Consider the following 23,700-nt stretch of genomic DNA (forward strand, 5'->3'; position numbering starts at 1 on the left):
AAAAGTTCAATGATTAGTAACAGTTGTTGCTTTTGTTTTAGTTTTCAAATAATATTTCACAGAAGCTACAACACCTGCTGAGACAACAAATCACAGGGCTTGTTCCCCTACTGCCTGAGAGGATGTCTCACTAGAGAAAGCGAGTGTGAGTGTGTGTGTTTGACTTGCTGACAGGGAGACAGACAGGCGCTTTATATTATGTTTGCAAGCACCCTAGAGCGCAAGGTAGAGTGAAAAGGTGAAGAGGAGGTGTGTGTGAGCGTGTGTGATTGAGAGATATGGAGCTATCTCAGGAGGCTTCCACACTGAGCTGATGTTATCATGAGGATCAGCTCTTAAATATATCTCACTGCGTGTTTGTTTATCTGGTGGGTCCCGGCAGATTGGCTTTGTTCTGGACTTCCATCAAGCGCAATCAAACCTCTACAAATGATTCAGAATGCAGCAGCATGACTGGTCTTCAACAAGCCCAAAAGAGCCCATGTTACACCTCTCTTTATCTCCTTGCACTGGCTACTGGTTGAGGCTTGCATCAAGTTCAAGACATTGATGCTTGCATATAGAACAGCCACAGGCTCAGCACCTACCTACTTCCATTCACTACTACGTATCTACATCCCCTCCGAAGTCTGAATCACTTTCCAGAACATTCTCGTTCACCGTTCTAGGCTGGTGGAATGATCTTCCCACCCCTATCCAGAATACTGAATCCCTGTCAATTTTCAAGCGACAGCTGAAAACTCATCTCTTTCATTGCTACTTGAAATCATCCTTAAAAAAAAAAATGTTTTAGGAGACTATACTTGCAGCTTAACCCCATTAAACACTTCAAACCCTCTAGGCTGGCTTATCCAATGTCAGCTAAGGAAATTCGGATGATCACAGCATTAAAAGAAAGAAGCATATTATTTTTGTCAGGCCTAGATTTGTGGAAAAGGAAAAAAATGAAGGTTGATCCTGGTGTAAATTAGTGATCGACAGATATGGATTTTTTAATGGCTGTTGCTGATATTAGGGTGGCCATTTATGTATATATGTAGCCTACAAGCCTCACAAAATTGGTAGTCAGGCGTCCATGTCAATCAGTATTATAAATAATAATAAATAAAAAAAATACTCTTTTACTTCAAAGCAGCATAGTCTATATTATACATTGGATTTCTCTTTGCGCAAGCCTGACCCTCGCTGTTTACTGAGTGTTTACTCTTTTGCACATACTGCATTTCACTTTCATTTGTCTCTGTCTCACTCACTTTCTCTGTCTCGGCTCTCATTCCAAACAAATAATTTGGTGCAGATCCAGATTAAGTGAGGTCTTAATTAGCAGAGATCCGAAAGCATTAGTCTGCGTTTTCCTGCTCCGCTTCCAGCCTGCCTGCATGCTCTCCGCGTTCTCTCCGAGCTTTTATTTTAGAGGCTCTCATGGAGCAATGCACTGGCAATCTTAATGAAATCAAACATCAGAGGCAGCGCAAGTCCACTGCCACAAAGACCGCCTCCGATTAAAATGCAGTTTAAAGAGAAAGGGATAAGACAAGTTAAAGCCCAGGACTGCCAGTGCTGAGAGAGAGAAAGAGGGAAGTTTAAGTTGCTATTGCATGATGATGTGGTGGAAGAAAGTACACAGGAGATGTTTTGCATAATGCATTTTAAAAACAGCATTTGTGCTTTTAGACTGTATTAAATGACGACATGAGAGTTACAGTCAAATAACAGAGACTCTCCACGAGACCTCAAAGACCTTAAAACACACAGTAGGGAATTCACTAAGAATGTATTGTGCCTGCTGATGGTGCTGTTAATTTGCATGCCATGACTGTGTTGTTTTATTCCCTCAGATGCTCTTCTGTGACCTCCTTTCTTATGGTTGTGATTAACCATCCTGCTTAAAAACAGCCATTACTGGTTTGAAAGCATCACATACAGTAAGTGTTGGAAAGCAATGCTTTTAAACTAGTAACAACTTGGTTTCATTTTAAGCATTAGAGTTGGTGTGTGTGTGTGTGTGTGTGTGTGAGTGTGAGAGAGAGAGACAGACAGACACACACACACACACACACACACACACACAAATACATATAATTTATAATACAGAGAATAAAAACACAAAAAAATTTATGAGTTACAAAAAAATTAAGAATAATGAGACTCTCACAAAATACACAAAAATAAAAAACAGAGAGATTGATTTGATTCACTCAAATGATTCAAACTTACCAACTCTAACAACGTTTTTTAAATCAGAGATATATGTAAATTCATGTTTATTCAGATATAATAAAACATCTCAATGACCTCATACTTGCAAGTTGTGAGTCCATTAATTTGAAGTTTGGTCATTTGAAAAGGACACAGTGAAGTGAAGCTACTTCATAACACAATCATCAGCATGAAATATGTATATCATAACACAGCTTTTTGGTGGTGTAGGAGACTGCACACTTCACAGTCATCACTTCAAGTGCTCTGCTCTCCACACTGAGTACAGCATACAGATGATCACTTTCAAATGGATTTGCTGACACAATGTAAAGGTCAAAGGTCTGAGTCAGTCTGACTGGCAGGGGGCCATGAGATCAGAAAGAGAAACGAAGAAAAAAAAAGCGAAAGAAGATAAGAAGAACAAGGAAAAGCCTTTCTGTGTGTAGTTGGTAACCAAACCCATGACCCAGAATTAATCAGAACATCGTTGAGTCTATTCAGTCTCACAGCGTGTCCCTCTGAGCTCTCTGTCCTGTTATACAACTCGTCCTCTCTTTTCCCCCTTTCTCCTGAATACTGTTTTCTTTCTCAGTGGCATGTGGTGGCTTTCTGAGGAGGCACAGTCTTTTCTGTGGTTTTATTTTTTTACTTTAATGAATTATGTATTATTCAATATCATTTATTAATTTATAATAAGAATATAAAATATAAACAAATATTTTACACTGTTAAAGGGATCCTATGTTTTTAACACCTTCAACTTCCTTTTGTGCGTAATGTTGCAGTTTAAGAATTAAAAAGACCAGCAAAGTAAAAAACAAAGGGAGTTATTCTCTACATCATAAAGCACTGATTCCGAACTCCCTCAAACATCTCGATTGTAGTGCTGACTTTTCTTTTGGATACGGTCACATCACATTATCCCTCATTTAAATAATTTCCGCTCAAGGCATGCCCAAGGGTTTGAGGCCTGGTTGAGTTGTGTTAGTAGTGTGTTGTAACCATGTTAAAATGCTGTTTCATAGATCTAATATACTGATACAAGCAATTTATTCCCAAACTGTTTACATAACAGACATAACCAGCATTATGTGAACTTGTTTTTTGTGTGTGTGTGTGTGTGTGTGTGTTTGACATAACCTTGTGTGTATTTCACAGCTGACACAAAACAGAGTTTAATACTCACGTGACATGTTGTCTGACAGCCGGCTTTCTATATGTACACTTTGTGCAGGGTTTCTGCAGGTTTTTAAAGCTCAAATTAAGACTTTTTTTTTAAGATCTATGTTTGGATATTAAACTGTAAAATGAATATAAAAAGCATGATTTATAGGTTTTCACAAAATGCTTTATAAAATGATAAACTTTTCAGCCTTTAAACCATTTCTGAGTCAAAAGTATCAATTATTATATTATTTTGTTGCTGGAGTATCTAAGGCATGAGCTGTAAAGGCTCCGCCCACTTCTGGAAAGATGGGCGGAGCACAGCAGCTCATTTGCATTTAAAGAAAAAAGAAAACAGTTTCTCCCCAAAAATTTACAGCATGAAATAATAAATGAGCTGTGAGGTATTTTGAGTTGAAACTTCACAGACACATTCTGACAACTGAGACTTATATTACATACAGTATTATAAAAAGGGGCATAATAGGACCCCTTTAAGAAAAGTATGATCACCAAGGCTGCAAAATTGTGAATATATATATATATATATATATATATATATATATATATATATATATATATATATATATATATATATATTCACAATTCAGCATATTATATATAATATATGATCACCAAGAAAAGTATGATCACCAAGGCTGCAAAATTGTGAATATATATATATATATATATATATATATATATATAGTATATATATATATATATATATATATATATATATATATATATATATATATATATTCACAATTTTGCAGCCTTGGTGATCATACTTTTCTTAAAGGGGTCCTATTATGCCCCTATATAGTGTGTAAAATATATATATATATATATATATAATATATATATATATATATATATATATATATAGTGTAATATAAAAAGTAATATTGTAAAATGCAATTTTAAATAAATCTTTGCTATTTGAATATATTTTAAAATGTAAGTTATTTCTGTGTTGGTAAACTGAATTTTCAGTATCATTATCCCAGTCTTCAGAGTCACATGATCCTTCAGAAATCATTCTAATATGCTGATTTGCTGCTCAATAAACATTTCTTATTATTATCAATGTAGAAAACAGTTGTACTGCTTAATAAGGATTTTCATTCAGTTAAGGATTGTGATACATTTAATTTACATTTAATGATTCTTTGATGAACAGAAAGTTCAAAAGAGCAGCATTTATTTGAAAAAGCTTTTTTTTGTAACAATATAAAAAGTATTTTTCTGTCACTTTTGATCAATTTTATGCATCCTTGCTGAACAAGTAAAATTCTAAAAAAAAAAAAAAAAAAAAATTGACCATAAACTTAAGGATGGTAGCGTATTTTTGATTAATAATAATATTATTCTTATTCTTAATATTATTAAATAATTGTTGATTTATATTTTATATTTTCATATAATACCTACTGCAGCCTTTTTTCCCAAGAGTCATGTCATGTGTCATTGGACACAGAGAAGCGTGTTAAACGTTTTGTTTAATTCATCACAAGCAAACGTCTTCTCAGGAGTGGCCATATGAATAAGTCATGACGATCACAGCACAATCGCACAAGAGTTCTGTCCTCTCTCTCTTTCTCAACACTTCTCATTAAGCATGTGCATCTCCTGTGCCCACCTGGGAAACCTCTGTATGTGTGTGTGTTGTCTCACCCTGTAGGGGCAGTATGTGGTTGCTGTGGATCATGATGCTGAGCTGCAGCACGAGCTGAGGCGCGCTCTTCAAGAAAGCCTCCAGCAGCCGCAGCATGTTGATGTCAGCGCTCTCGAACATCAGACGCCAGTAGAAATGACGCTGACCCGGGTCGCCATGCCAACGGCTTTGCACTCCCAGGTACAAGGTGTGGACGTACCTGGAGACACACAGAGGGGAAATGTCAAGTGCTTATTTAGGTTCAGTAATTAAAGGTCAAATTATGTTACATGGGGATGTATTCTCTCTCTTTAGTCACTCTCGAAAATGATTGAAAACAACTGCCGGGAAGGGTAAGAAATTAACCAGGGTTTCAAAGTGACAATGAAAGTGACAAAAATCGAATATTTCAAATGTAGTCAAATGATAAATCCATTATATAACATTTCACTTATTAAATGATATTATTTAGTGAAGGCTTTAGTGCAGTGTTTTTTTTTCTTCTTCAGTGATGACCCACCAAAACACATAAACTATTTACTGTCCTTAAATGAAATGTACTGATGTTACCAAGAACTGCATACTGTAATCCCAGCAATATGCATATTTACGACATGACAAATTAGCAATTTTGCAAATCCATAAACAACAACAGAAGTTTGATTTACTAGACAAACACATGGAACAAACACTGAGCTAAATATTGTGTTTGTATAAGCAACAATTCCAAGTGGCAGATGAATTTAATAGAGTTTGATTAAATGCTCAGCCTTTCTCAAAAGACAGTTTTTGCTGTCTTAACTGTCCATAATTGTATGATTTTTTTATTTATTTTTATTTTTTTATGATTTTACCTCAGCACTGTTTTCTCTGCTGTTGGTTTGTTATATTATACTGCTTTCCACTCTGTAATCAAACAGGGTTGGACTGATTTTAAAGTCAATTCTAGCAGGGCACTTTATTTTAGATGTGGAATTCCAAAAGTATTTGACCAACTGGACAATATGCTGTGTCTTATATGGTACCAAAAACATGCCTTAAGCTATTAAAAAAAATGCAGCTAAAAACCAGTGGAGGAGAATATTCTCTGAAATGGCTGTTAGGGAATTCTCATGGTTTAAAATGTAGTTAAAGTTCTTATTTGCATATTCATGAGGGTAATAACATTGATTGGTCAAGAACAGGATGCAATCTATTTGAATACCTTGCTTGTGCATATGCAGAAACATTGCCACATAAATCTATTAAGGTTGTATTATATCTCCTGAAAATGTACCACAAAAATAATACTGTCTTTATCATTTTAGTTAATGCATTTGCCGTCACTGTTTTTGACATTTTTTACTTCTTCCCCTCAGACGCTGAAACTAAACACAGTGTGTGACACTTGCTGTGACTTGCGACAAAGTGCATGAATATTTAATGAGGCGAGCATTAAATCTTGTTACATTTGCTGTGTGGCTCATTTTGAGAGGAGTGTTTTCTCTCTGTTTGGCCAGTCTTGACAACAATTCTGTTAAACTACATAAACTTTCGAATTACTGTAAACCTGGTTGAATGGTGAGTGGGTGAGACAGGTCTAGTACCTAAACTATCAGAAAACAAGCTTTGCCTGATCTGTCAAAGTGCCCATCACAATATGACACCAGCAGAGTGGCACTGAGGTATTTTCACCTGTCAGCAGCTTTTGGCAGGAGAAGAAAAGGACACAACCTGATACGATACAAACACACACACACACTCACACTCACACTCACACACGCACGCACGCACGCACGCACGCACACACACACACACACACACACACACACACACACACACACACACACACACACACACACACACACACATGCATGGTCAATGCAGTAAGCACATGCTCAAGCCACCGTTTTCCTAAACTCTCAAAGAGGATGCAATGAATGTTGACAGCTGACTTAATGACTGATTCTTTCTCTGCCAATTTTCCATTCAATTCCATTTAATCTCTCTCACTTTCAAATTGATTGATTTATTTTAATGATTAACTAGAATCTAAAATATTCAGTTGGTTTAACTGATTCAGATTGGGATTGATTCAACTGAAGGATTTTCAAATCCAGCTGAACCCACTAAATAATTGAATGTTATTATATTACATTGTCATGCATCATATTTTTCTGAATGAAGTCCAATACTTGTTTATTACTAATTTAGGGGTGCTAATTCTAAAAGTAGTTACAAATGATGTGCATTTCATAGCATTTTTGCTTTAGACAACCATTTGTAGGTGAAGAGATCTATAGAAAAGAATCAACCCCCTTTTAAAATAATCACATTTTGTTGCTTTGCAGCCTGAAGTGAAGAAGGTCACATTTGTGTTTTATCAAGCTGTATTTACTCAGTGTAACTTATAACATCTAAGTGAAAGATATAAAACCAACATGTCCGGAAAAAAAATAAAATAAATACAGAATCACTGAGTTGGAAAAGGATCAGCCCCTCCTAAAAATGACTTGCAAACACACAAAGCTATTTGTCTTCCAACTGTGATCAGCTGTGGTCATTTTGATAAGCTCTGCATGAAAAGAGCTTTCCTGGAGCATTTCAGTCCTTGGTAGTACAACTAAAGCAAACAATCAACTATGAGTGGCAAAACACTGTCAAAAGAACTCCAGGAAAATTTCAAATCAGGAGATGGATAAAAAAAAAAAAAAAACTAAGGCTTTATCTATGTCTAGAAGCACAGTGAAGTCTATTATTAAGAAGTGGAAGGTATTTGGTTCAACACAGACCCTCCCTGGATCAGGACGTCGCTCCAAACTGAATGGAAGAGTCAGGAAACTGGTCAGAGAGGCAACCAAGAGGCCGATAGCAGTTCTGAAGCAGTTACAGGAATTTATGACAATTATTTTAAATAGTGGTTATTGTGAGCATGTGACAAGATCACAAATTCTTCTACCTCCTTGTATGGGAGGGTTTCAAGAAAAAAAGCCATTCCTCGAAAAAGGCCACATGAATTTACGACTGAGCTTTGCCAAAACACACCTTGAAGATTCTGAGGCAGATGAGACTAAAATTGAATTATTTGACTTCAACACCAAACAATATGTCTGGTGGAAATCCAATACAGCTCAGCATCCAAATAATAGCATTCCTGCAGTAAAGCATGGAGGTGGTAATGTCCTGTTATGAGGGTGTTTCTCTGCAGCAGAGACTGGAGCACTTGTCAGGATAGAAGAAAAAATGGATGGGGCAAAACAGTCAAATTCTTGAGGAAAATCTGCTGCCCTCTGCCAGAAAGTTGTCAGTGAGAAGAAGGTTTGATGACCCAATGACCCAAAGTACAGAGCAAAACTGAGCACACAGTGGTTGAAGGAGAAAAAGGTGAATGTCCTTGCATGGCCACATCAGAGCCCAGACCTAAACCCCACTGAAAATCTGTGGAATGACTTGAAGACTGCAGTCCACAAACGCTCACAGTCCACAAATGTAGGAAGGTTATCTATTTCTTGTTCTTAATCTTTCTTCTCTTTTTGATTCGGGCAAATAATTCTCAAAATTAAATGAAAAACTGTAAAGTTTATTTGATTCAAATAAAAATTATATTTAATATTTCTCATTCTAATGCCTTTTCTCATTCAAACTGAATTCTGAAATAGAACTTACTTAAATCATTCTCTAAATCAACTGAATCTTTTCTTCACAATTTTGTTCTCTTTCTACCCCCCTCTCTCTCTCTCTCTCTCTCTCTCTCTCTCTCTCTCTCTCTCTCTCTCTCTCTCTCTCTCTCATCTCAGCTCTAACCAGCTTTAGGCCAGCTGCATTATCTAAAGGCTGCAGAAGAGTACTTTATCCTAAGCACTACACTTTCAGCATGCAATGGGAGTTTTTTTTTCATGATTAGCTCTGATAGGCGGTGAGGGCCAAAGATGGTATTTCATGCTGCTCTCTGATAGGCTAAAGGTTTTAAGTGTACTGAGCGTGCATGGCACTATAGAAGATTTTGGGATGATCCAATACCAAGCTCTCCATGTGAAGCGAATGTGAATATTTTTGTATCTGCAAGAGAAAGAGAAAAAGAGATGCCAAATACCAAATAAAATCATAAACAATATGCTACAATTTGTGCTGTGTGTGTGTGCGTCTCAAACAGAAATGTAGTTATGTGCACTCCAGCACATCCATTATCAAAAGGATGAATTTAATCCTGAGGTCTCCAGTACTCTGGAGTGAGAAAAATGATAGAACCACCACAAATGCATCTATATTTCAGATAAATGGCTTTATGAGGCTGATGAAGTTCACCTGTCATTGAACTGTTGCAGTGAGGCTGATATAAAAGGACAGATAGCAGTGAAAAACACTGCAGATGAACCTGAGTATGAAGGACTTTAATTACAGTGCACATTGATTCTTGCATAATGAACCTTGATTACTTTATGCACAAGAACTAAAGGAGAGCAGAGAGTTCCATTTAAGAAGATACAGAGAGACACAAAGAGAAAGAGAGAGAGAGAAAGAGAGAGAGAGAGAGAGAGAGAGAGAGAGAAACTGAGCATGTATGCGTGTGGCTAATTTATTCTCTGCAGTAATTAGCACCCCTGTCCCTGTTGAGACCGCCAAGCTCTATTCTTGTCTAACACGCTTACAGTCAACACTGTTTAACACAGTCTGCATTTCAGCAATAAACTGCATTATTATCGGGGGTCTATTAGCAGATGTGCCATCTGCTGTGTATGAAAATGAACGTGTGATTCAATTGAAAAATTTAATGTATCTAACTGAAAAACTTCCAAATTCAATTGAATCCTTTTCTCATTTCCTATATTTACACTCTGGTATTATGTTATTTAATTTTTATGGAAAATAATTTGTCATTTGAACTAACTGAGTTTGAAGATTCTTCAACTGAATTAACAGCTTTTTTTTTTTTTCCCTTTTTTTTTTTGAATCTGCATTCATGTTGAAATCAACCAAAGTTCTCTACACTATTAAAGATAAAGCTTTCAAGAAGAGGGTTTTTCAGTGATGCCATAGGATAACCATTTTTGGTTCTCAAAAGAACCTTTTAGGTAACAGGTCTTAAAATAACTTTTTTTTTCATACACCGTGCCTACCCTGGATGCGAGTGGTGTGGCTCAGTGCGACGTGACAAAATACTATAGAAACCATAATAATCAGTGATGCTGTCTACACTGCATGTGGCGCAACACGACAACAAATTCATTAGCAAACTGATGCCTTGTTTTATTTATCACGTACTGACACTGTCACATCTGGTGTAGACACAGTGCTAGTGTGTTCAATTCTAACAGTGTTAGAATTCAAATTATTCCAATAAAGAACTTCTCAAATTCAGTGGATTCAAATGAAGAATTCTAATGTTTAAAAGTCCAGCTCAGGTCATTTTCTGCACTCTTGTTCAACCGATTCATTGAAAAGGTCCATCAATGGAACCAAGATATGGGCATCAGGTTTGGAGCGATCCCATTACTCTCAAGTTTTTGCAGCTTGACAAATTTCTTTTTTATTGTTGAAACGTTTGTATTTTTAAATATATAAAAGAGTTTATTTTATTTGGATGAATTTGTCTGTCTTTTCTCAGATTTACCAATTTTTATAACATCTCTAGACCTTTCCCTTTTCAGGTACCCAAAGCTAAGTTAAAGCTTAACCTTAATTCTTAGTGTGGTGTGGTGTGTGTGGCGTGTGAACTGGTTGAAATGCGTGTGTCTCATGGTGAATGTGTGAGAGGCAGCACCGAAGGCAATGTACTGTATCTGTGCCATGTTCTCTCTTCTGCTCTCATAGTGTGACACTTGTCCTGTCTGAAACCACAGCATCAATATTCTACTCTGTTTCTCCACAAACTGCCCCTACAGACCTACAGGTCAAACTGCTATACTCTGAAAATATCTGTGAGTACTGAAACTATGTCTAGAGTTTTAAAGTTATACATAACCCAATGTTTTCATAACCCAACTGTTCAGCCTGATCTCACGGCAATTCGTACATATGTTACGAGGTGGCTAATTTGTACAAAGTCATACGACCACACTCGTACAAATTCTTACGATTTTTGCCAAATCATACGAGTTGCACAATTCGTATGAATTTGTACCAATGACCTACACCTAACCCCACCCCTAAACCTACCCGTCACTGGGGTTTAGACAAATCGTATAAAATCGTACGAGTGAGGTCGTACAAATTCATACGAATTAGCCTCCTCGGTTGGACTGTTGAATGACTTACGTGAAATTGCACCCCTGCACAGTTTAAAATGTGATATAAGCACATATATACACACACTTGTTTGAGACACACACACAATTTCCTTGAGAGTTTTTAATTGAGTCATACAACATGGTTGTAACAAACTGTCTAATCATGGGAAGAAGGAGGCAGGAACTGGCGAACATAAAAAAAAAAAAAAAAAAAAAAAAACATTAAAAATAAAATAAACTCAATATAACGCAACAGCCCCTTGCGGAGGACTGTCGTGCACACACAGAAACAAAACACAAAAATAAAACACAGGCCTGGTCCTCTCTCGTCCTTCACTGTCATTACTCCTCCTTTTATCCTTCCGGAGCTCCTCCGTGGGACCCGAGAGTGCTCATTTTCAATTACTCCACCAGTCTCACTGCTTCAGAGAGAACAATTTCAGAGGACTGTATACAGCAAAGGTGGAACCCTTTTCCATGGTTTCTATTTGGTCAAAGCTGGTTGCCGGTCAACCTGGTAGACTATTATAGAGCAGGCCACCTTGTCTATGCTGGGTGAGCTGGTTTATCTTCCAAAGCACTTCGAGTTTAATGGTGAATTATTGAACACTAGACTCCCGTCTTGTTGCAGTTATGTGATGTAATGTTCACATTCCATAGCAATATCAAAATTGCATCAGAAATGTGTAATGTATATTCACAGTTCTTGTTGTACAGCTGCCCTAAAAAACTGTTATGTGTCCAATACATTGCAAAAGTGACAACAATGCATTGTGAAAAGTATACAACATAAAAGCTGCAATAGTGTCTAGAAGGGCCTGAGAACAGACACCATTTCTTATTTCTTCACTTATTTCACATTGTGGTGATACTCACTGGGACACATTCAAGTGCTCTTCATCTATCTATATAAAATATTACATTTGCAATGGCTTGTTTCCATGAGTCTGGGGGCCCCTGACAGTCAGTGACCCCAGGGCACTGGCCCCATTGGCTCGGTCCATAATCAATCCCTGCTTGGTAGGCAGGGGGATTAGAACTGGTGTGGATATTTAGGGTGGCAGGGAGGTAAAAACTTGTGCCAAATTGGCATTAATCACGTCAGTCACATTAATTGCACACGCACATCAGCCACCTCTCAGATACACGGACTTATAAGTGCATTCTTTAAAATAAAGGAGAGTGTGCATGTGTGGAAAATGAGTTGTAAAAACTGAAAAACAAAAAAACATCTTATTCATTTAAAATTAATTTTAAAATTGTATGTACTATTGCTGAAATGTTTTTAATGTTTTTGAAAGAAGTCTCTTATTTTCATATTTATCAAGGAATAATACATTAAAACAATCATATTGTGAAATATTATTACAACTTAAAATTAGAGTTTTGTATTTTAATTTTTAAAAAATGTAATTTATTCCTGTAATGCAAAGCTGAATTTTTAGCATCATTACTCCAGTCTTCAGTGTCACATGATCCTTCAGAAATCATTCTAATATGCTGATTTGATACTCAAGAATATATATATATTAGATATTATATATATATATATATATATATATATATATATATATATATATATATATTATCAGTCTGAAAATAATGCAATTTTTTATTCAGGATTCTTTGATAAATAGAAAGTTTAAAAAAGAACAGAATTTATTTAAAAATCTGTTGTAACATTAAAAATATCTTAACTGTCACTTTTGATCAATTTAATGTTTCCTTGCTGAATGAAAGTAATAATTTATTTAATAAACAAACAAACAAACAAACAAACAAACAAATACTGACCTCAACCTTTTGAGTAGTAGTTTATATAAATGTATTTATTTTATCAGAATTTCTAAAACTGACTTGAAGCAGCCCGAAGCTCAAGAGTTTTAATGTAAATATCATATTTTTATCATTACTGGTGTAAGATGGGTCTATATACATTGTGGCTTACTTTAACATCATGATCTGCACAAGTAAATGAGTCAATTTAGAGTGAGTCAAGGCCGGAAAAATTTAATGCAATTCTGCTTTTACTCAATATGAGCCACATGCTAATTCAAAGGCAGAAATGAAGCTCCCTGCGACTCCATTTGCATTGCAAAGCGACGAGCAGCGTGACTAACATCTCCTGTCTATCAGCTGGTCCCCACCTTAGTCCTCCACAATCCCAGCAGCCCCTGGGGTAGAGCTGCTGTAATTAGCGTGATTAATGCTCATATTGAGTGTGAATGAGGCCTGGGAGGTTGTCCCAGCCAGAACACATACACAAACACACGCACACACGTATATATACACACTAATACAGAAATGGAGTCTGCCATACCAAGGTAGAGTCTTTCTCTTTCTGACTGACAGAGTTCCTCTGAAAACAAGTATCCAGGATGGAGGGGAAACTCATTAACAAATAAATTTAATTACACTAAACGAGGCTTAGAGTGCACAAAATACGAAAGCATTGACGATGCAGCTGGTGCGCAGGGTTCTAGGTGAAGAGCCTCTCTCTCTCTCGCTCTCATTCACATTCATACACTCATCGGCACATACATACATAAAACAGCTGCCGCCACATTAAAGCCTGACTGAAAGGACTTGACAAGATATTCAATGATATTATGGCTGCTTTGAAATAAGGAATCAGCCAATTATTCCACAAACGTAGCATTGAACTTCAGTGAAAGAAATCTGTCCGGATATGAATAGGAAAATCTTTTACTCAGCATGCTTATCCACAGCAAGAACCAAATACAATCTTTCTCACAAGGAAATGAAACTCTCTTTAAACACACCTGAGCTTCACTCTTGTCTGTTAGGCTCCTTGTTTGTAATGAACTCACTGAAATATTATTTTGAGCTGTGCTATGGTTTTGATGATGGACGGAAAAGACCAAATTTTACACTAATAAAAATTCCTTGATTTTTACTAATTGGGATGTTCCCAAATGAAGGTTTTCTCATTATTTCAGGACCTCTCTGAACACCCCCCACCCCCCAACACACACTCACACTTTTCATTCCAGTTGAAGTGAATTTTTCTGTCATTACATCAAGATCTTTGCTTCCATTTTTCCTCCTCTGTTCTTATCCATGTAATGCAAATAAATAAATAAATAAATAAATAAATAAATAAATAAATAAATAGTAAAATGTATACATTATTGCCATATTTAAAGTATTGCTTGTAATTTATGCTGATTTCAATAAGAATATTGTATCCAGACACTCTGATTATTGTACACTCATAAGCAATATATTTTAGCACTTTCGTGTGTGTTTTGACCTGTATGAACTCTTTCATAATTTGAAGTGGAAAGTTCTCTGTAAGGATGCTTTATACGGCTGCAATAACTTTTATTGGAAGACATAAAGACCTCAAAGAGAGGAGAAAGAAAGAAAATGAGCAGTTAGAAAGCCAAACTGCTGCATGTAGTTTAACCAAATGAGGGTAATTATCCCATTTGAATGGAGAGAGTCCAGTTTAAGCCATGGATTATACACTAAACCCAGGTGAGTGACTGTCTGAATGACTCTACTTAAACTGTAAATTAAACCCACTAAGCAATTACAGTGCAGAGACATCATCAATATTTAGTGTGTGTACTTAGCTGTAGTTTAGGAACAAAACTGCCCTCAGAAATTAGCTTAATCAGACAAAACCTTCCTTTGGTGACATTCAGAGATATCCTGAATCAGAAAAAAAAAAAAAAAAAAAAAAAAAAAAAAAAAAAAAACCTTAATAAATTATATCAATGTCTGTAAAAACAACAGAAGTCAAAGGAAATGTACCTCAATAATAGAAAAACAAATAGATGTGTGTGTGTGTGTGTGTATGTGTGTGTGTGTGTGTGTGTGTGTGTGCCTTTGTCCATATTAAGGCTCTCCCAGCACATCATAAGTTATTACTTTTATTAGTCCATTTTGGACTTTCAGTGCAAGAGCACCCTCCTGCTTTGAGTATGAATGAAACGTACACCACATGAGAGTGTTTAGCACTCTGTAATGTTCACATTAACTCATTTTGTATACAGATAAAATGTCAGGTCATGCAAAGTCTATCTTGTCTCTTTGCAAGATACTTTTTTTGCCCGGAAAAAAGTATGGGGGATAAATTGGGGGAGGGGGGGACACATCCCTAATGTATTCTATGCCTGTGCTTCCACAGATCATGTTTTCATGTAATTTTAAATCTTATTTTGATGTAACAAAGTGGTTATATCTAAGTGTGTGAGTTGTTTACTTTTTTTAGAACCATAGATGCATGTAAGGATTGTGACATCTTCAAATATTGACTGATTATTATGGTGGATGACGTCAAGTTGACCCTTCCAATATGGTGGACTGCTTATGTATAGCGGCCCAAAGAAACAGTCACTAATGAGACATCTACGTATACCTAACTATGGGGCAGCGGGCCAAAATGGTTGTTAGACCACCGGGATTTCTCCTGGTTCTCCCAATGGCCAGTCCGCGCCTGGTCACAGCATGTCAGAGAAAACGCCTTTTGTGGTAAACAAAGCAAATATTACATGATAAGTAGTGGCTAAATGATTGCAGAAATGTTATTCATTTTAAGGGTTTAAAGTGTAGTCTAACATTATGTATTCTTCGAAACGAGTTGGCATCAGAAATCACACAGAACAGAACAAAATGTTATCGTTTAATATTAAGTAAATGAGTAAACTTAATTTAATAATGCAACTGAAAACATAATGCCATTGATATGACGACAAAATACAATAGAATAAAATGTTAATGGCGCAACTTCAATATTCATAAGTATTCATTTGTAAGTCTGTAAATTTGTTCATACGTAAATCATTTATGTTTTAGGTGTCGTCAATACAGCAGTATTATACGTTTAAATGCTGTAAAATGTCAGTATTGTACGTTTTAGTGTCTGTGCAAACGTAAGTAAATGTACGTTTTGCAGAACCACATTTTATGTAAAATACATACAAATTCTCATGAGATCACATTGCAATTGGAGGAAGTTCTTCATAGCATTGAATACATTACTACATAAACCGGAATGCCGTAAATCCCTCTCTGTCATGCAGACTGCAGGCAGCGGAGACGAAAGAGTCCAGTGCTGCTGCGGTAAGTCTAGCCTATACAAGCATGGTTAGTAATTTGAACAAACCCCTAATCCTAAGTATCGCGCTTTGGTGTGTAACTCATCCTGCAGTATTTGTGTTTTGGACATGAGGTGTGCTATTAATTTTCCAAGCGATTGAATTTGACTGAAAAAAAAAAAAAAAAAAAAAAATCTCTTAGAACAGAATTATCGCATCTAAAAATCTAAAAAGCTGGAATATTATAGAGATTTAGGGGTCACCTTTTTTGCCAGTAAACAAACACCTGGCAACTACCCAGAACACCCTACTCTAGCTTTGTGGCAGCAAATTTTGTGCAAGCAAGCACCGTTCACATTTTCTTCAGAAAAAAAATTAAAAATAAATAAAAATAAAATAAACTTTAGTTTAAATGTATTATTTCAACATTCCGACCTATGCATATTTTATTACATTTTAGATTTTTTCAGTGGTGTTAAAAGAGCAGCTACAGGGTTTGATTATTGTGATTGGCTGCATTGTGTTTGTCCAATTAGTTCTATTGTGTGTGATTGGCTATGTCATGTGACTCATGGGATTTCTCTGATTAGAAGAACTTTGGCTGGTATAGTATGTTTTAAAAATGAATTTTAATTATGTTGATATGAATACATTTAAGTGAGAAAAACTATGTTACCTTGTCTCTCCTATTTCTAATGGGCTGTTTAATAGGTTATAGTTGAGATTTTTATTCTATTCATTCAGTCGTTCTTTTGCAGCTTGAGGGTTTGACACATTGCATAAGATTTGCACCTTTATTAAACATTTTAAAAATGTCCAGATGACTGACTATATATTTATATTGTACAGGCTTAAATATAAAGCAATGCAGACATATTGTGTGGATTTATATTATTCCCTTAAATCATGTCCTACCTTATTTGAAATGCACTGCATTTGCTACAAAAAAGTTGACTTTTTTATTAGTTGTGCACTAGATAATATTTAAACTTTGCAAATGTTTAATGCTGCCACTCACAAATGAAAGAATCTTTTGGACTTGTTGTATTTGTCGTTTGACTCATTTTCATTGGTCATTAACACAAAACACAAACCTATAACCAAAATAAATAAAAATTAAAATTCAATGAGAGATAAATGACAGCCATTACTCTGTCAAAAAACAAAATAACAGAATATTTCTGAAGTAAGACAGTGAAGGAAGAAGCCTGTGGTTTGGAGTAATGTTGTAAGGTATGGGAAGTATATGGTTAAAAAAATCATGATTAAAAAACAAAAATGTAAAAACAAAAAATATATTCCTACATGGATGCTTTCGCATGCATTATACATGAAGCACCACAGCAGTCTGTCTCAGGTAAACACATTTTCAGGAATGTTTATTGATGTGTACACACACACACACACACACACACACACACACACACACACACACACACACACACACACACACACACACACACACACACACACACACACACACACATTAACAGGCTTACTTTCTCTAGCTGTATGTCTGTATATTTCCCTCTCTCATCCAGCGCTGGTCAGCAGCAGTCAGCGCTGTCAAAACTGCAGAGATAAAGATTGAGACTCTGACTCTCTCTTTACAAGAAGTCCAGTATCTGACTGACAGCTGTCCTGTCCCATGAGGTTTTAAATTACACTTTTATAAAGTTCTGCACTCCAGAGAGATAAGCCTCTGCAATACCAGTTCTATTTTTAAAGGACACAGTTTATTTTTTTGCATAGACAGGAAAATATAAACTAAACATTTTCCATTTTCTCCAACAAAGTGAAATCAGCAGCGTAAAATAGGAGTGAGTTCGGGAATAAAACTGTTTCTGACTTAAATGATTGGGGGGGGGGGTCACTTTACAATTTTCCAGTGTTATTATAAAACTTATACACAATCTAATGCTCTTTTCATACTTTATTTCCTGCTGAATAAATTGTGGAACTGGTGAATATGAGTGTGTATATGCAGGTCAGTTTTTGGATTGTTTCACTGTCCTTCTCATTCCTTGTGTTCTGCAAAGACAGCAGACACAAAACTCAGCACAACAAAGAGTAAAAGACACTACAGAGAAAAATCATGTCAAACTATTTAAAGCTGAAATGACTCAATCTTCACAATGATCAAGTAGAATGAATCTTCATTTTCTGTTGTCTTCTTCACTTGTCACTTTCCTCAATGTTTGAGAGAACGGAACAAAGACCAACTTCGTGAAACAATCCCACTCAAGCCCACAATATGTCCATCTATGCCTACTCTCACTCCCCTCGCCTGCCAATCAAAAGCGCTGATCGTTATCTCCATGGAGACAGAAGGCTTGGTGACGTCATCAAACAAGCTTTCAGAAGAGCAGGTTATCAGAAAGTGACTCACTGGCAGAAAGAGTTTACTTCACTTCTAATGTTAACTTAGCACTCTACAGAGTCAAGGTCAAGGGACGGTCTGGTTTCAAAATGATATGATTCTTTCTCCTTATTAGTTTATCTAGTTCTCTCTCAGACAGAGCAAATCTTTCCAATTAGTGAGGCCAGTGGTCTGGAACGAAAAGACGCACAAAATGTCCTTACGGGATTAGCCACAGTGTTTTTCGCCCACCCTGGCTCTTCTCTCATTAAAATGCACTGGAAATACAGAATGGTACACATCAGTGATATATATACAGGATTACAGAGCCTAAAAGAGAAGCAGCACTGAGTGACAGCATTCATGGTCTTGATCAGACTGAACTGGTATGGTTTTCATCTGTGGGATTGGACAAACTCAACTAGGGCTGTGATGGTGGCAGTTCCCTTTCGAAAGGGAACTCCACGCTGCGTCCTCTAGAGGGCGCTATGGGAATGCTGTCAGCTTGGCCAGTGTCTGAAGCATGAATGAAATAACAACAATGAACTTGACATTGGCAGGCGGAAGATTATGACGTAAGCAAACGAGCAACTGCGCATATAAAAGGGCACCTGTAGACCACATCATCCTCTTTTTGTCTTCAGGGTCCTTTGTTCTGAAGTGTGAGTGGTAAGTAAAGGGGGAATGTCTAATCCTAGGCGTTTTAGGAAGTATGTAGAGCCGTGTCCACGCTATTTGACACTGGATGATGTACACAATCTTTGTGTTATGTGCTTGGGCGAGGAGCACGCGCGCTCTGCTCTCGAGGAAACAGAGTGCGTTTGTTGTGAGCGGTTCTCTTTGAGGAAGCTCCGCTCTCGTTTGTCCCTTTTCTCGAGGGAATTGGGACAATCATTTGCCCCCCGAGGCTCGGGTCCTGTATCCATCAGTGTCAGCGTACTAGTTATGCTAACATTGAGGGTATGCGAGAGCATGGATATGCGTCGATGCCCCTATCGAAGAGACGCTTGCGAGCTATCTCTCAGATGGGGTAACATCTACGTTGAAGGCTCCGGCCCTGCCATCCAGGCCACTGAAAGAAACATCTCACCTGAATGGTAGGGCATACGCAGCAGCAGGTCAGGTGGGCGATGCCTTGCATACAATGGCTGTACTGCAGGCGTACCAGGCTGATTTGCTGAAGGACCTAGACCAGGGTCAGGGGCTCTCCCCGGAGGCGGTAGCGGAGTTGCGCCGCACCACAGACCTGGCTCTCAGGGCCACCAAGCAGACAGCTGCCGCGATTGGTAGATCAATGGCGGCAATGGTGGCCATGGAGAGGCACCTGTGGGTGAACCTGGAGGACATCGGGGAGAAAGAAAAACTTTTTTTTCTCGATACGCCTGAATTGTCTGAATTGTTCGGTACATCCGTTGAGATGGTGGTAGGTAAATTCAGGGAGGCGAAGGTGCGCTTGGTATCGAATAAATCTTTTATACCGCGCCGGTCTACGTCTGTGCCCAAGGTGGCTAGTGTGGCTACTCATGGTCCTCCTCCTCCGAGGAGTTGGTCGCAGAGGAGACGTGAATGTAGAAATAGAAGGAAGGAGCTAAAGGGACAGTTCCGGCCTAGACAAGGCCTTGGGAATAAGGCGTCTGGGGCTGGTACTAGTACCTAGTTAGCCTACTTCTGTTCTCACGGAGACCTCCACTCTTAAGAGCTCCCCTGCCAGGGTTGAGCGTGGTTAGGTTTCCTCTCGTTTTAGAGAGTCATTCTGCTGAAGCCTCTACTCCCCAGAGCTCCGCTTGGGCAGGAATGTGAGTAGTAGGCTCTTTTTATTTAAACCTCACTACCTGCCTCTGGCATTGAATGTAGCTAGGTCTCCTCTCAATTAGAGAGTTGTTATGCTGAGGCCTCCACTCTTAAGAGCTCAAATTAGGATTAAGTGTGTAGGTTTCCTCTCATTTAGGAGAGTCATTCTGCTGAAGCTTCTGCTCTCCATAGCTTCGCTTGGACAGTACTATTGGTAGGTAGGCTCCTTTTCTTTTAGTGAGCCTCGCTAACTGTCTCTAGCGCTGAGTGTAGTCAGGTCTCCTCTCGTTCTAGAGAGTCGTCATGCTGAGGCCTCCACTCTTAAGAGCTTCTCTAAGAGGGTTGAGTGTTAGGCTTCCTCTCGTTCAAGAGAGTCATCCTGCTGAAGCCTTCACTCTTCAGAGCTCCGACATGGACAGTGATTGAGTTTGTAGGCTGTTTCTTTGAGCCTTGCTAACTGCCTCTGGTGCTGAGTATAGCCAGGTCTCCTCTCGGTTTAGAGAGTCATTATGCTGAGGCCTCCACTCTTAAGAGCTCAAATTAGGATTAAGTGTGTAGGTTTCCTCTCATCTCGGAGAGTCATTCTGCTGAAACCTCCGCTCTCCATAGCTCCGCTTGGGCAGTACTATTGGTAGGTAGGCTCCTTTTCTTTTAGTGAGCCTCGCTAACTGTCTCTAGCGCTGAGTGTAGTCAGGTTTCCTCTCGTTCTAGAGAGTCGTCATGCTGAGGCCTCCACTCTTAAGAGCTTCTCTAAGAGGGTTGAGTGCTAGGCTTCCTCTCGTTTAAGAGAGTCATCCTGCTGAAGCCTTCACTCTTCAGAGCTTCATCATGGGCAGTGATATGAGTTTGTAGGCTCTTTCGTTGAGCCTTGCTTACTGCCTTTGGTGCTGAGTGTAGCCAGGTCTCCTCTCGGTTTAGAGAGTCGTTATGCTGAGACCTCCACTCTTAAGAGCTCCACTGCCAGGGTTGAGCGTTGTTAGGTATCCTCTCGTTTTAGAGAGTCATTCTGCTGAAGCCTCCGCTCCCCAGAGCTCCACCTAGACAGTAAGAGGAGTGTAGGCTCTTCTATTCTAAGCCTCACTAACTGCCTTTGATGCTGAGCATGGTTAGGTCTCCTCTCGATTTAGAGAGTCGTTATGCTGAGACCTCCACTCTTAAGAGCTCCCCTGCCAGGGTTGACCATTGTTAGGTTTCCTCTTGTTTCAGAGCGTCGTTCTGCTGGAACCTCCGCTCCCCAGAGCTCCGCTTAGGCAGGAATGTGAGTAGTAGGCTCTTTTTATTTGAGCCTCACTACCTGCCTCTGGCGTTAAGTGTAGCTAGGTCTCCTCTCGGTTTAGAGAGTCGTTATGCTGAGGCCTCCACTCTTATTATAGAGTGCATCTCCAGACTTTACTGGCGGTGGCAGTTAGTCTATGGTTTTTGGAGCTTGAGTCCTGCCGTAAAAGCACTATAGCGGTTCACTGGTAACCGCATATTGTAATACCACGTGCCTGACAAGCCTTATCGCTCAGCATAAAGCAACCTTGGAAACTGCAGAAACCGCGCCAACCGCAGCCCTCTTCAGGGCTTTTTTTTTTTTTTTATTCAGCGATACAAATGGTTTCCCTTTCCGACTGGAATTTTCTCAGGCGACGCGTTGTATGTTTGTGGTTCCCGTTTGTTTTGAAATAGGCCGAACGAAACTATGTCACGTCGCCATGCATTGGGCCCAAATATTTCGCTTTCTCCCCAGATGAAAAAAGCGAGCCAGCGATGTTTAGAGGAGCCGATATCCGCAAAACACGCATTTGCGCAACGTTAAATAAAGGTTCCTGCATGCGGCAATATACACTAATTTTGAAGTGTTTCATCTCGCTAACTGTCAGCCCAGCCATGATCGCAGCTCTCCCATAGCCCCCTCAAGAGGACATCATGTCGCGGAGCCACATCAAAAAACAGCTGAAACCGGTACGGGCCGACAGTTTAGGAGTGCTGAAGCCTTCGCTAAGGTCGTTAAAATACTATAAAATCCTCGAGACAGGGGCGATTATCCATTAGTGCGTCAATTGCTTCAGTGGTTGCCAATGGTCAAGTCATGTGTGCATGCAGCACAAGAAAAAGACTCTTCAAGCCCTGCTGAAGTCAGCACACAACTCCATGCTGACAGCGCGCCATACCCAATTAGCGCGATTTCTAGAGCTCTCACACAATCCTGCGTGGGAGTGCCTTCGACTCTCACGCGAACCACTGTCCTGGTCATGCGTAAATCTGATATTATCGGATTTCCGTTACTGTCACCGTCGCGTGCAAATACATGTTCTATTTGTGCAACAGCACACCTTCATGAAAGGGTTTTCAGTGCCGGGGAACTACCCCCGTGGTGTGATCCGCCCTACACACACCTACGTTATCTTCTCATTTCCAAAGAACACGCCGACAAGGCATGATACCAGGTCTAAAATCACATGCCTAGCGTTTCCGTGGTCATATTTAGTTAATCCATGACAGTTAACCACTTCGTCCTCACGATGTAAAGCTGTATCCTTAAAATTCTGATGCAGATTAGAAAAGCCATTTTATATTGATGGTCAATGTGACACTTTGTCTCTGACTATGAAATCTTTTATCTTTTTGTCTTGGAAAGGCAGCTTCTGTTGCTCCACTCATCTAACATCACACACGAAATGCTTTTACATCGTTCCTCTTTGTCGTGTAAAATATTTAGCACATTATGCTGTAACTCAATACATACAGCCCTGATTGGCAAAAAATCATGATAACATAAAAAATGCAAAGAAATAACTGCAGTAAAACCGCATAGAAAGTAGGCCCCCCAAGAATAAATAGCGGGGAAATTTAAATACCGCGACAGCCCTAGCGAGCACCCCCAGCACTGCACATTTTCTGTGGGTGTCGACTTATCTATCACATAATGATTTCAATCATCAGCTCATTAGTATGCAGACTGCAAGACCTGAATGGGTGCGGCAGATACAGGGAGACATACAAAATGATGTGAGTGCTAGGGGTGCTGCCTCAGGAACGGTTTAGAAAAACGAGCCAGTACGACACAGCGTTCTCAATTGTCACCATGCAGACAACCACAGACATATGAACTAAAACGTTGTCTCTCGAGTGTTGTTCTCTCTCCCTCTTATTCCTTCTATCTGCCACTTGATGTCATCCGCTACCATGACCTCTGCTGTTTCCATGGAAATGAGAGACTGGTGCCATACTCGCTCTTTTAATAATTAACATGTCTGGAGAAACGGAGCT

General features: G+C 38.6%; 1 protein-coding gene across 1 annotated transcript in view; it reads right to left on the reverse strand.

The window, feature by feature from the left end:
- Positions 1 to 23,700, reverse strand: part of LOC109068973 (XK-related protein 7-like) — a 67,267-nt gene that overhangs the window by 3,688 nt on the left and 39,879 nt on the right. Inside the window, exon 2 of the mRNA XM_042712891.1 lies at positions 5,044 to 5,243. Within this exon, the coding sequence (XP_042568825.1) occupies positions 5,044 to 5,243 (200 nt within the window). The remainder of the gene's footprint in view (positions 1 to 5,043; positions 5,244 to 23,700) is intronic.

Source organism: Cyprinus carpio, chromosome A23, assembly GCF_018340385.1.
Source record: "Cyprinus carpio isolate SPL01 chromosome A23, ASM1834038v1, whole genome shotgun sequence".
NCBI lineage: Eukaryota > Metazoa > Chordata > Actinopteri > Cypriniformes > Cyprinidae > Cyprinus > Cyprinus carpio.